The sequence below is a fragment of the Tupaia chinensis genome, unplaced genomic scaffold, assembly GCF_000334495.1.
Source record: "Tupaia chinensis unplaced genomic scaffold, TupChi_1.0 Scaffold000066_1, whole genome shotgun sequence".
NCBI classification, from domain to species: Eukaryota; Metazoa; Chordata; class Mammalia; order Scandentia; family Tupaiidae; genus Tupaia; species Tupaia belangeri.
In genome coordinates, this window is record NW_006159525.1 from 8,505,261 (window position 1) to 8,519,515 (window position 14,255).

The following is a 14,255-nucleotide window of genomic DNA, read 5'->3' on the forward strand; positions in this document are numbered from 1 at the left end:
TAAAATCAATTGTCATGGTCCTGAATCACATGACTGGTCGATGTTAGATCAGGGAGTCACATGCTTTGTTGAAAGGAACAATTTTCCTGAGAGTTAGGAAATACGGACCCATGAGCTGATTTTGTCACTGATTGGCCCTGAGTAGCCAAGGTTACTTTACTGACAATAATTTCGTAGATGTCACTGTGTGCAGAGTTTATATTTAATACCTCCATCATGGATTAAAGAGTACAGTAGTGATTTATGGTCATAATTAGCACACCAGTGTTTGCACTTTGGATTGTTAGGTGATTGGGATGTAGAGTATCTTATGGATTTTTGCTCTTCCATGGTCAACAAGGAAGGAAAGGATTCAGGGCCAGCCAGTGGTGGATCCTACAGGCCAACTGCACAGTTCAAACCCCAGACCTAGCAGCTTGAAAAATAGGTCAGGCACATGTATGTACATGTCCAAAATCCTGAAAAAGGGGAGGAGAAGGGACTGAGGCATGACTCTGCCCCATGGAGGATACTTTTTCACATTTCCTCTCTCTGTCTCTGTATCTCTCTCTGGTGAGCACACACACCTTCTGGCAAATTTAAAAATAAAAGAGGTGGGGGAAGAAAGGAAAAGATTCAAGGCAGTATCATATACCTGTCTCTTTCCTTTCTCTCTTTTCTGAAATGTACGGGTACTAATCATTGTGAAACGAGATTGTGACTCTGGTCTTGGGATCGAGGTTAAGAGTGGATTTTCTTTCTCTGACCTTCTGACTTGTAACCCAAAGGCTGATGTATGTCCAATTATGTTTTCTCCATCTGATGCTCATATTGTGATGTTTTATGTGGGCTGGAGAAAGGAAGCGCCCCTACAGACAATGAAAGAACAGCAAGATATTTTGTATCCCAAGAAAGGCCTCTAGAGAGTCTTTGTTCTTGATGTGTCATTTCTGAGAAATACAACGGTACATGGAACTGAAGCTGTGCTTGGGGAGCCGGATTTATCCAGCTTGGAAGGTTTAAGGGTCCCAGGAATCCAGGTGCTTGGGTTCTTCCACGATCGTCTCACCCACCCCCTACCCTGCCATTACCCTTTCTATCCCTCTGTCTAGTCCAGGGTGAAGTGAGTCAGATTCCTAACAGGCTTTTCAGGCCAGATGAACCATGGCAGCCCAGCAACACGAAGGAGAGGTGCTGGCTTGGGCAGCAGGATGACTGTCAGGGACCAGGCTTTGTTTTGCCACAGATGAGCAGGGGATGGTGATTCATGAATGAAAAGCTGGCTGGAGTGTTAGAAAGACTCATGGGTTGGAAGAAGAGATTTTGAGGACACTGAGCTCTCCTAATATGACATCGTTAACACTGCAGACACTCTGGCGAGCTTGGTACTACAGCCCCTGTGGATTTTCATGTGCTGTGAATATTCTCAAATACTTTCTTCAGCCGGAGTTGGCCAAAGCCCATTGACACACATTGCAAACGTCTGTTTTTTGGGACTTACTTGTTGCCATTGAATGACACATGGGGGAAAAACGTCCTTTCTTATTTATTTTTTTTCTGTTTGTTTATTTCCATCAGAATGATTCATTCGTAATAAATTTCTTGCCCAGTGCCTTTTCTGCAACCTTAGAAAAGATGCTGGTATTTACTGTGCATTTCCAACTAGCTGTTAACTCCTCCCAGAGACAACTCTTATCATCTTCCAAGTTCCTTTGTTCTAACACCCTGGGCAGTGATTGCTTAAAAAACAAAACAAAAAACATGTGTATCTTTTTGGAAAAATTAATGACCAGTCTTGTGACTTGATGTTTCCTGTCCACTTTGTGGCGCTGAAAGATTGTAACTCTTAAGGATGGGGCTTAGAAGGGCCAAATTCATCTAGAAAACATTCACCTCTTTCCTAGATGAGCAGGGTAACAGGCTTCTCATGAGGCATACCTGACATCAGAGCACATGTATGTTGGTGTGGAATCTCCTAAGGCAGCCTTGCACATTGAGTCCTGTGTTCTTATAGTATGTGTTATGGTGCAAGATTTGCAAGGACTGAGACTGCTTAAAGGATCAGACATGTATGAGCCTTTATTCCTGGCCAGGGGACTGCCGCTCCAAGACTACACGCAGGCAGTGTCAAGGTGTCAGCCCCGACCTACAGCTTCACAGAGCATTTACACACAAAAACCTCAAAAGGGGATTTACAGCTTTGGGGAGGGGTCTACAGCCACCAGGCAGGGGTTTTCCAGTAGGGAAGGAAAAAGAGGAAGGACTAAGGGTAGGGGGTCTTAGGTGTTGTACCCACAAGGGGAACTTAGTCTGGGAAGGAAAGACTGTAAAGATTTTTGGGAGGCCCGCTGCTAGGGCTGTGAAACCACAAGGTTACTAGGGGGTACAATTTGCAGGTTTCGAAGCAATGAGTTCGCAAGCTTTTGCAAGCAATTTATACACGCAGAGCAGCAGTTAGTCTTTAGCTCAACAAACTCCTTTTTGTGTTGTTACCTTACTTTACGCTGCAGTCCGCCACAGGTGGATGCCCACAGAAGGTGTGAAAGGGAAGTTCCCACATGAGGAAGACTGGCGTAAGAGACCTCTGTATATTCTGAGAGTGAATCCCTATAACAGTGTCAATATAGAAATAAATAGGTATAGTGCCCCATATTACAGGTTTCCGTTCATTGAGACCTCATTTGCACTGGGCATAGTTGTATACACAGCATAACTAAATTTTTGGTTATTTTGAGATAGTTATGAAGAACAAAGTTTTTACTGTATTCCTCTTGAAAATGAGAACCATGGGTGCATGTCTATTAAACTACATACAAAAAAGTAAGAGAGAAATGTCCTCTTTTTTTTTCTTTTTTGTTAAGCCAGAATGGAGTTTGTCAGTGACTTATCATCTACCTAACGGGTTATCACCAAACTTGGGGTATTAGGAAATGCGTGAGCAGGCAGTAACAACTGACTGAGTAGGGTAAAGTGTACGGACATAGGTCAGGATTCTGGGTCAGGGGCCGTCATGGATGATAGCAGGGCTGATTTAAAAGGAGTCGTTCTGGAGGCCAGCAGGTGGTATAGTGGTTAAGGCACTGGGTCCCACAGGACCAACCTGTAGTTTGAGTTCTGGACCCGGAGGCTTAGAATTTGGTAATGACCATGAGGTAAGGAGACCATGAACAGGGTGGAGAAGAGATTGCAGCATGACCATTCCCCATGGGGGATGATTTCTCAATTTCTCAATTTCTTATTTTCTCATTTTCTCCTTCTCTGTGTCTCTATCCAGCAAGCACATGAACCTGCGGCAAAAAATTAAAAAAACAAAAACAAAAACAAAAACAAAAAACATTCTGAGGGTGCATCATTTTATCATTTTCATTTCATTTTTAAGGAAATGCTAGATGTTTCTTTTCAGTTCAACTGGTGGAATGGTGGTCAAAGTGGCTGGATCCAACATGGCCAACTGCGTGGTTAGAGTCTCAGATGTAGCAGCTTGAGAAACACACCAGGCACCTGTGTGTGCATGCCCCAAATCCCAGCAGCAGGAACAGGTGGAGAGGAAAGGATTGCAGTGTGACCATTCCCCATGGGCAGTGCTTTCTCTTTCTCCCTGTTTCTCTCCTAAGAGTGCATGTGCCCTCTGGCAAATAAAAAAGTGTTTTTTTTCATTTCACTTCTAGGAAACCTCTATTCAGATAATTATTTTCCTATATTTCTTTAAGAAGCAGCCGTTTGTTCACAATAGTTCTATACAGTTTTGGAATTTCATATTGCTTTATTAACCACAAAGACAACGAGAGTCTCATTGACTTCACAAGTTCACTAAGTATCATAAATCAAACCCTCTGACTCATGTTTTGTGTTGACCAGACCTCATAGGGACCAGAGGGCAGCTCATTACTGGGACTGTTTAGGGATGCTTGAGCAAGGCCCACTCATTTTAATCAAAGAGAAGACTCAGCCAAGAGCCTTGCCAAGGTCTGAGGTGAGCAGACAAAGTGTTCATCGACAGATTAGTAGATAGGCAAAAGGCAGTGTATATATAGGCAATGGAGTATTACTCTTCAGTCTTAAAAAGGAAGGTAGTTCTGACATGGATTAACTTTGAGGCCATCATGCTAAATAAAAGAAGCCAATCACAAGACAAGTATTGTGTGATCCCACTTATATGAGATATTTAGAACAGTCAAAATTACAGAGACAGAAATTAGATTGGTGGTTGGTAGGGAGTGGAGGGAGGAGAAAATTAAGAGATTTTTTAAATTATTTTTTCTTTACATTTAGTCACTGTCCATCTTTACAGGCTGAAACATGACTTAGCACCAATACAGTGCATATTAGTCAAGTCGAAGGCATGGCCACGTGCATTATCATCAACAGATACTTTTCATTTTTGTGTCTAGTAAATGTTTTGTATTTTTCCCCCCTGATTTCCTCCTTCCCACGCCTTCATCTACTCCTTTTCTCCATCTCCTTTTACACTGTCTCTAGTACCGACAGTTTGCATCCCTGCTATTATTCCTTCTACTCTTTCAGTTTCTGCTTAGAGTGAAGACATTTGGTATATATTAAATGGGGACATTCAATGCCTGTTTTTCATAATCTGGTTTGCTTTGCTTAGCATTAAATCCTCCATATTCATCCCCTTTATGTCAAATGTCATGGCCTCATTGTTTTGTTTTTGTGACTGAGTAGTTTTCCATAGAACCCATGTACCACATCTTTACAGTCCACTCATCCATTCTTGGACATCCGGGTTGATTCCATGTCCTAACACTTGTGAAGAATGCTGCAATAAACATGGACAAGCAAGTGTTTTTCCTACCATTTTCCTATCCTTTGCATGGATTTTTAAGAGTGGCATTACTGGGTCATATGGAATTCTTTCTGAATGGATACACAGTTTAAGTTTTACAAGTTGAAAAGAGTTATGGGGATGAATGATGATGACTGCGAAACATTATGAATGAATTTAATTCAACTTAAATATACACTAAAAAACGGTTAAGGTGGTAAATTTTATGTTGCATGCATTTTACCACAATAATAAAAAAAAATGAGAAAAAAAAAAAACCCTGGAGGAATCTAGTTTCAGTGCCTGAAGTGAAAATATATTCTCTTACTGTAACAAGAAATAACTATGTTTGTATTTAATTAAAAAATCCTTTGGAGGGAAGGGAACTCCCTGGATTTGCTCTAAGTGCCTCCTATGCAGATTTTATAAAAATTATACAGGTACATATCTTGCAATATAATTAAAGAACACCTTGGAAAAAAATTCTTCTTTATAAATATTTGTTACTTATAAACTAGAGATTTTAAGAGAAATAAAATTTTTTGAAGTGTTTGAGAGAAGAATTAAGCAGAAATCAGTAGCCAAAAAAGTTCTAGGACAATAATTAAAGGTACATAATAATATATAGTCATTATAAAAATTTCAAAATACTGTGGTTACAACATAGTACATGGGTGTGATTTCTTGATATTGAATTTATTATGAAAGTGACATTTACACAGTGGTCCAGTTTTACTAGTGATGCCAGAATAGCACACGAGGCATCAAGTAGAAGGTGCTGGTCACGTTTATTTGGAGAGCAGAGTCCTTTCTGCTCGCCCCAGCTCCTGTGCCATGCGCAGTGCTCTAGGAAGCGTGTACAGCTGGGTGCTGCTAATATACTGACAGCTGGAACTGACCAACATGAATTGCAGTTTACTGTCTAAGCCTTTGTCTGGACGTGACAAGCCTTCAGTACACTCCAGAGTTGCAAAATAGTTGTATCAGACAGATTCTGCCAGGGCAATTGTTGTCCTGGTGAGCTTTCTGCTCAGCACCTTGCTTAATGGATAAGGGGCCTCCTTTAGAGGAGATGAAAATTGTTCAGCATTAGATAAAACTGATCATTGTGCAATAATGTGACTACTAAATGATACTGAATCGTATACTTTAAATGATTGGCTCCATGTGCAATGACGTCCACTTCAATTAAAAAAAAAAGCTGTTAGACAAATAATAAAAGGGTCATAAAGCGCTATAAAACAGAAAACACATTTTCAGTAAGTATTGTTCAAGAGACCTGTGTTGTGCATTTTCTCAAAAATCCATCTTTGTATTTTGACCCACATCCAGGGTGATAGTAAGTTCAACTGGTTGCTCTCCTTGGGAAGTTTAGGTGGTTGCAAGTCTGTCTGCATCATTTTCTTCTTACAGTCCATTGCCAAGTTTTGACAGTTTTATCCCTGAAAAAGCATGTCTCTCTCCTGTCTTTTCCTCTGCTTCAGCTTCCACCTCTCTCACCCTTGCCTCCTGGCCCTGTTTCTCGGATTAGAAATCCTCCTCATTCACTTCTTTCCTTGGCTCTCCTTGGACCTTAGGCCTTCAATGACAGTACTTCAGGAGTATTGAAATTTCAGCTTCACAGACAGCATGCAGAGCCATCCCAAAGTTCAGTCTGTTTTTATCCAGAGGTCAAGGACCTCTTCTCTAGTTTTTCCTCTAGGGCTGTCATGTGCTATGGCACATGTGTGGTCAGGGCAAAATAGCCTGTTTGCCCAAGGAGGTTGGGAGTTCCCTGCTGCAGCCTTGCCTTTCTCCTCTCCCTGCCCCTTTATCACATTCACATGCTGGATTCTCACTTATCTTTTGAGGCCTGATGCTTTAAAATTCAGTGATTCTGTTGATAATGTGTATAGTATTCTCAACTGGACTGGTCTGAAGTGTATTTCATGTTGGGTAAATTCTCTTTACAAGTCAAACGATGTATAGTGATCGAATGTTTAAACAAATAATAATAATAATAATAATAATTAATAATAAATTCAGTGATTCTTCCTTCTAAGACTTTCTGGGGTCAAAGTACCATCATTTCATTTGCTGGATGTTCAAGGTACTTTGTAGTTTGCTGTATCTCTTCCACACCCTGTTCATGGTCTGCTTACATCAGTCCTGTGTGTACACAGAAATGCACAGAAGGTAGAAGATTTTCAAGAGCTACCCATCTGCTCAGTGATAGAGCTAGGACTTAAATCTCAACTTCACTTGCTTCAAAGACTGTGCTCTGAATTCTCCAACGATTTCCTTTCTGTTGATCTTTGGCCTTCCCCACTTCCACATCACCCTTCTGTGACCACCTTGACATTGTGATTATGTATAATGGGTTCCAAATAAACATTTCCACATGGAACAGTCAGTGGTGTGATGGTTAAGGTGGCTGGATCCAATTTGGCCAACTTTGCAGTTTGAGCCCAGGACCTAGCAGTTTAAGAAAGGTGCCATGTGTGCCCAAAATCTTGAAAGAAGAATGGAGGAGAAAGTATTGCAGTGTGACCATCTCCTACTGGGGATTATCTCTCTCTCTCTCTTTTTCTCTCTAACAAGTGGCACACACCCTGTATCAAGTTAGGAAAGAGAGAAATAGTTCTAGAATATACAGCACTTGCGCAGCTTTATAAAGAAGTTATCTTTTTAAAATAATTTTTTATTTAATTTTATTTACCATTATTGTTTCCTTTCTTTTAAACTTGACCAGAAAGAGTCAGAGAGGGAAAAAGGAGAAAGTAAGCCGCCAAGTCTGAGACTCAAAGTCTGGTCAGCCATGTGAGAGTTCAACACCTCAACCGTTATGTCACCTGCTGGCCCCAAGAAGTTATCTTTTTTACAGATACTATCCAATTACTTCTTGTTTGAAAGATAAATAAAGCATAAAAAAGATGCAATTGCGCTTTACTTCTGTGTTTTAAGTTTTTTGTATGTAGCTTGTATAGTCTTACTAGACATAAACCTGGATTGGAATCATAGTAGCCAAATGTCCTTTCTCAGTTCTCACCATTCCCATGGACATGTTTCTGGTCTTTACCCCCTTGCACTGGTAATAGCTATATCATTCATTTAAATCCAACTATAAACTGCTCTCTGTTATTTCTTAAATGGTCCTTTAAGTCTTAGTCATTTCCCTAACACCTATGCTCCAATGGTAGCAGTTCTGTCCATTTTGATGAATCAAAACAAAAGAAAAAAGGAAAAGAGAAAAGAAAAATTAAGAATGAGAATGACAATCCTTTCTTGTTATATCATAAGGATGTTTGTTTTTTAAAGGACATTATTTGAATAATTTGGAATGATTTTTCTTAGCTTTGCTACTGACTTTCTAGCAGTTTGACAACCCAGCATTCTATTCTTAGCCCACACATAGATCTTTCATTTATTATCACATAATTAGATGCCCATTGGTTCAAAAACTGTTCGTGGAAAAATAACTGGTCATTGCTGTATTTTTTTAAATTGTCAAAAAATTATCTAAGAAAGAAATCAATCATGCTTTAGGCCAAAATTTAAGTAGAACTGTGTTTGCGTCCTTAGCATTTGCTAGTAGCAAACAACTTAAGTGAAATCAAACACTGAGTGATATGGAAAAAGAGCCAGGATAGAAGGTAAGTTTAATAACGATATTGTTTTTCAAATGCAGCATCTCTGACTCCCTTGTATCATTAAATTCTGTGTGTATTTGGTTGACAATAAATCTTGCATGTCTTTATGGTTTTAAAGAAATGCCACGTTATGTAAAAGATTATAATCAGTCATTTTAATTTTAAAGAGGATTAGGGAGCAGGAGAGTAGTTCTCTAAAAATTAGATTTAAAAATCCAACTCTTTTTAGAATCCAATGCATTTGCCAAGGAGGCAACTTATTGGGGGAAGGGTAAAACTCTGATGACAGTTATTCTTTCAGGAAGCAAGAAAGAGACCTCTTTTCCTTCCAAAGGTGGCGCTGCCATTCATTCAGTCTATTGAAACTAAGAGCCTACTGTTAACCTTTTTCTTTTCTCCCTCTCTTTCTTCTGCAGGTTACATATCTGGGAAAAGTCTCCACCACAGGCATGCAATTTTTTTCAGGCTGCACAGAAAAGCCAGTCATCGAGCTCTGGAAGAAGCACACACTAGCTCGAGAAGACATCTTCCCAGCCAATGCCCTCCTGGAAATCCGACCATTCCAAGTGTGGCTTCATCACCTTGACCACAAAGGGGAGGCTACAGTCCACATGGATACCTTTCAAGTGGCACGCATTGCCTACTGCACCGCTGACCACAACGTGAGCCCCAACATCTTTGCCTGGGTTTACAGGGAGATCAATGATGACCTGTCCTACCAGATGGACTGCCATGCTGTGGAGTGTGAGAGCAAGCTCGAGGCCAAGAAGCTGGCCCATGCCATGATGGAGGCCTTCAAGAAGACTTTCCACAGTATGAAGAGCGATGGACGGATCCACAGGAACAGCTCGTCTGAAGAAGTTTCCCAGGAATTGGAATCTGACGACGGCTGAATGAACTTGAGGTGCTTTAGCAAAGGCAGCATTGGTCACGGAGTTCAAGAGGATAGATGAGTAAGCAACGATTCAAATTTGGGATGACAAGACTGCCAAACTATTGGCTGACCAAGCTTTTTAAATTCAGAAGAGCAATTCTAAATCTAAAGAAATGTATCATTAAAATAATTACATTATGTTGAAATCTGCTGCTGCTGTGACTGTGAGGAGGGTGGTAGTGTGGATGGGGAGGAAGGTTCTAGAGTTTCTTCTTATTTTCTTTTCTCATTTCCCAATGCCTCCATATGGGCAATCTTCATGCCAATTTTCACCACTCTCAGGCAAATACTCTGTGGCTGTCATTTGATGGAACATTCTAGTCTGCCTTATGAAATCCAACAGAAGTGTTAGCAGCACCTCTAGGATCCCCAGTGGGGGTGAGTGGCAGCGGGTGTGGAGTCTGTAGGGTTGAAGGGACTCCTCTGGATGGTCCTGAGAGCTCCTCTCCCTCAGCAAGTTTCAGATTCTCTCCTCAGTATGTGAATCAGCACAGCCTTTTTTGAGCTTTACAACTAACAACCTGATAGTTGGCAGTTAATTCAGTTAAACATAATGCTTTTATTTACATAAGTATATCATAGCACCCTCTTATTGTATTCACTCATCTATTTTCTTAGAGTACCTGCAATTACTAATAACCCCTTCCCTCCTCCTGCCCCATCCGTCCACTTTCTCCTCCCAATGTCCCTTCAGGGCTGGATTCTCAACATACACTGCAGGACACCAAAAGGGAAGAAAAATAACCAAGCAGATGAAACAATCAAATAAACAAATTGGAAGTTCAAAACTACCACCACAACAATGAAAACCCTGGGAAACGGGATTTGGTAATCTTAAGTAGGCAAACTCTTGGTAGGCTGTCCTTTTCCTCAACCCTGATTTATGGTAATTTATTTAGTTCCTGGTCCTGTCTGATGAATCCTCCTTGGCAAGCTTCAAATCTGATTTGGCATCATCAAGAAAGCCTTGCCCCCTATTCAACATTGCACTCAAATAGAGAATGAGTGAGATGGCTTGTCTAGACAAGTTATATCCATCTTAACCTAAAGGGAAATCTCTTTTTATCTTAAAATTGATGATTTCTTCTGGTCAGAATTGCCCATGTATTCATTATTTCTAATGAGAAGTTCTCACTAAGTGAGCCTGAGATTTCTCAGTTTTGTGGATCTTTAAATATCATAAATGTAAAGAGTCAACATTGAATGAAATTGAAAGGCGTCATTAAAATACATGCATTTGAGACCAAGAGCAGATGGCTGGTTTTCCAGGTAAAGCTTCTTCTTTATTATAAAGTCTGTTCTTAATCCTTGTGGTATGTAGGGGCACTGTGGCACCTTAGAAGCCTTAAATGAGAGCTAATCCAATACAGAGACGATGGTGTCGGCATTTTGGTCTGTGTATCTGTGTGTCTGTGTATGAGTTTGTGTGTGTGTACGTGTGCCCCTTTGTGTGGGTCCAGTTTTCAGGCATGTAGAATAAGCATGGGATCATATTGAAGAGGATGTGCCTCTCGAAGATATGCTTGTTGCTTTACGGCGTATGTAAACTATTCTTTAGCATAAATGCATTCATTCTTTAATAAAAATATGTTTGCATTAATAAAACTGAGGAGTTTCATACTTTACGTGTCTTTCCTTTTTAAAGCAATGAAGCCTTGAAGAGCAAGATACATCAAACTGAGGAAAAAGGACCATTCTGTTTAAAGATGATTTTAAACTTGATCGTAAATAACCCACTCCTTGTGTTTAAGAATCTTGTTTTATTTTTCTCAGTGCTCAATTTGTTTTTAATTACCGCCTGCCCCTGACTCAGATGGTGAGATAGATGTTCAGTAGTTGAAATAGTTATTTAGTGTGGGGTGTGTGTTTTAGAGGAGAGTCTTCCAAAACATTTCACAAATGATTGCCCTTTATAAATTCTCCAGTATGTTTTTGGAGAACCCACACTGAAATCCTAGAAGTAAACACTGAATGATTTCTTCTGACAGGACTGGTTAAAAATGCCTTCTCTAGGCCATCATTTCTCAGAACAGCCCCATGAATCAAGCAGTGTCGGTGGCCATGGAGCCCATGTATTTTGAGCAATGCCCTTCATGGGATCAGTAACAAATAGAAAGTCTTCTAAAGTGAAAATATGGGTGACCGTTAAACAGGTGAACTCAAGCGAGAATTACTATGTAGCTCTTCTGATTGCAAGGGCATCTCTCTCAAGTTGGACTTTCCTCAATTTCCTTTTACTCTGTTGTCCTTGAATACACATCTAAGAGGAGGAAAAAAGAAAAGAAACCAGCCACCATATGTTTCCAAACAATGCCATTTCCCTTTCTGAGCAAAACAAGGCTGAATCGCAATTGCAGATGTGATTACTTATGGAAGAGGGCACTTGCTATATTTTTTTCAGGGTACTAAGTATGGCATGCTAAGTAAGTGGCTCTGATGATACTGCATTAGTTTTTGCGGGGGTGATTAGTAAACAGTTTAAAAATAAATGCACAATTACATTTTTCAATTAGCTAATATAATCTTTTAGGTCATCCAGTCCTAATTGCTCTCAGAGGGGTGATTCAGCCTTATATTAGTTTATTATTTATTTTCAAGAGAGATTTTTTTTTTTTTTTTTGGTATAGGGCACATGCATTTGCCAGAAAGACAGAGAGAAAGAAAGTGAGAAATCACCCCTACGGGGAGGATGGCCACACTGCAATCCCTTTTCCTCCATTCTCCTCTCAGGATTTGGGGCATGCATACACATACGCCAGCATGAGTTTCAAGACATTGGTTCTGGGACCCGAACTGTGGTTGACCATGTGGGAGTCCAGTGCCTTAACCACTATGCTACCTGATGGCCCCATCATTTTTTCTTTTAATGCTTTGTACTCTCCCTTTCTATACTATATTTTCTTATCTTTCTTCCTTTTTTAAGAGGTTTTTGCCATATGGTGTTTGCACTCACCAGAGAGAAACAGAGACAGTGAGGAATGGCCACACCATAATCCCTTCTCCATTCTCTCGAGATTTGGGGCACACATGCATACATGTGCCTGGCATGCTGGGTTTAGGACTCGAACTGTGCTTGACCATGTGGAAGTCCAGCCCCGTAACCACTACACTAGCTGCTGGACCTTCTATACTACATTTTTCTTTTCTTTTTTTGGAGAGGTTTTTGCTATAGGGCTCATGTGCTCTCCAGAAAGACAGAGAGAGACAGAGAGACAGAAAACGAGAAATCACCCCCCCCCCCAGGGGAGAGGGCCACACTGCAATCCCTTCTCCTCCATTTTCCTCTTGGGATCTTGGGCATGCACACACACGTGGCCGGTGTGAGTTTAAGCCACTGGGTCTGGGACTCAAACTGTGGTCGACTACATGGGAGTTGAGTGACATAGCCACTATGCTAGCTGCTGGGCCCCTATACTACATTTTCTATGCTAGCAGAAACAGAGCACTTTCTTGTGCATTAACTCCTACAGGCAAGCATGGCAGTTACTGTAGGGATGGAGGAACTGAGGCTTACAGAGGTTCTACCACACGGCCATGGGAGCACAGCTAGGATGTGTTTGATGGAACTGTAACCCTCTCATTTCCTGTCCAAGGCTGATGTTCTGTTGAGGCAAAATCCATCTCCTTTGAAAATTTCAATTCCATTTCTCTTAAAGCTTGGCAGTTTATTTTAAATTAGCATACTGAGACATTATAAATAAACAGTCTTTGCTATTTATTTTTCAAGTATTTTTGAAAGCAGCAATTTTAAAAGCAAAGGCCCAAGAAGGTTTAGTATGAAGTTCTGCTTTAGTATCTTCCTGGCTATGGGAATTCTCTACCTCTGTAAAGTCCAAATGATTGTTTGTTTTCAGGACATGTTAAAACTGTAAATCAAGTTCTATTGAGATTATAGGAATCTACAGTATGCTATAATTCTCCTTCATGCCATTTATTGTGATTTTTTTAAACATATTTCTTTGTACCATTACATAAATGTCTGTTTAAGCCTCTTACGTAGAAGTGTCTTTGAGATGGGGATTATTTTTTTTTGTTCCTGTCTTGTCTCCAACAGGAATCAGGCACCCAGGAGGAACATATTAGTTTCTGTTAGTTTCGTGGCAAGATCGATGGAGGAAAAGACAGACAGAGGGGATAATAGCTACGTAGTTCTTTAATAGACACGTTTTAGGACAGAATCTTGGAATCCTGGAAAATATCTTAGTGACTCCTTGCCCAGTTTCTTCAAAGGTGAGCAGATGGTTTTTACTAAAGAAAACAATATCCCTTATCTAATTGCAAAAGAAATTGTGGCTGCTTATAGATAGAAAAACACTGTTATTGACTTAATGTCACACAACTGAAATAGAACAAACATTATCCCAGAAAACAGATGGGTAATACATTGAAAGACACCTGCATTTAGCGGGTTACAGCAGTCATGTCCTCCATTTGTTTCTGTTTATTTCTGCTGTGGAAAAGCAGAGAGAGAATGTTGGAGGAGGTTGTTTTTACTTTCTGACACTATGAAGAATTCAGCTAGGTTTTCACCACATTTATAGCTTAAAAGAATTTTTTATCTGGGCTAGCCAGTGGCATAATTGTTAAGGCAGCTGGATCCCACATGGCCAACTGCATAGTTTGAGTTGTGGACCTGGGGCCATGGAAGACATGCCAGGTGGGCCAGCAGGTGGCATGGAAGTTAAAGCGTCTGGATCCTACATGGCTGGCTGTGTGATCTGAGTCCCAAACCTCACACCAGATGCATGTGTGTGCATGTCCAAAATCTCAATAGGAGAAAGAAGAAGAGGAATTGAAGCATGGCCATGCCCGTGGGTGGGAGATGTGGGGGGGTAGATTTTTCACTTTCCCTCTCTCTGTCTCTCTCTGGCATGCACCCTGTAACAATAATTTAAAAAATAAAAAGTCAAAGCAAGCAAAAATCTGTTTT

General features: G+C 40.5%; 1 protein-coding gene across 1 annotated transcript in view; it reads left to right on the forward strand.

The window, feature by feature from the left end:
* The window catches only part of PID1 (phosphotyrosine interaction domain containing 1), a 150,971-nt gene extending 139,502 nt beyond the window's left edge, over nt 1–11,469 (forward strand). Inside the window, exon 2 of the mRNA XM_014582419.2 lies at nt 8,808–11,469. Within this exon, the coding sequence (XP_014437905.2) occupies nt 8,808–9,284 (477 nt within the window). The 3' untranslated portion in view covers nt 9,285–11,469. The remainder of the gene's footprint in view (nt 1–8,807) is intronic.
* Nucleotides 11,470–14,255: the final 2,786 nt, after the last annotated feature.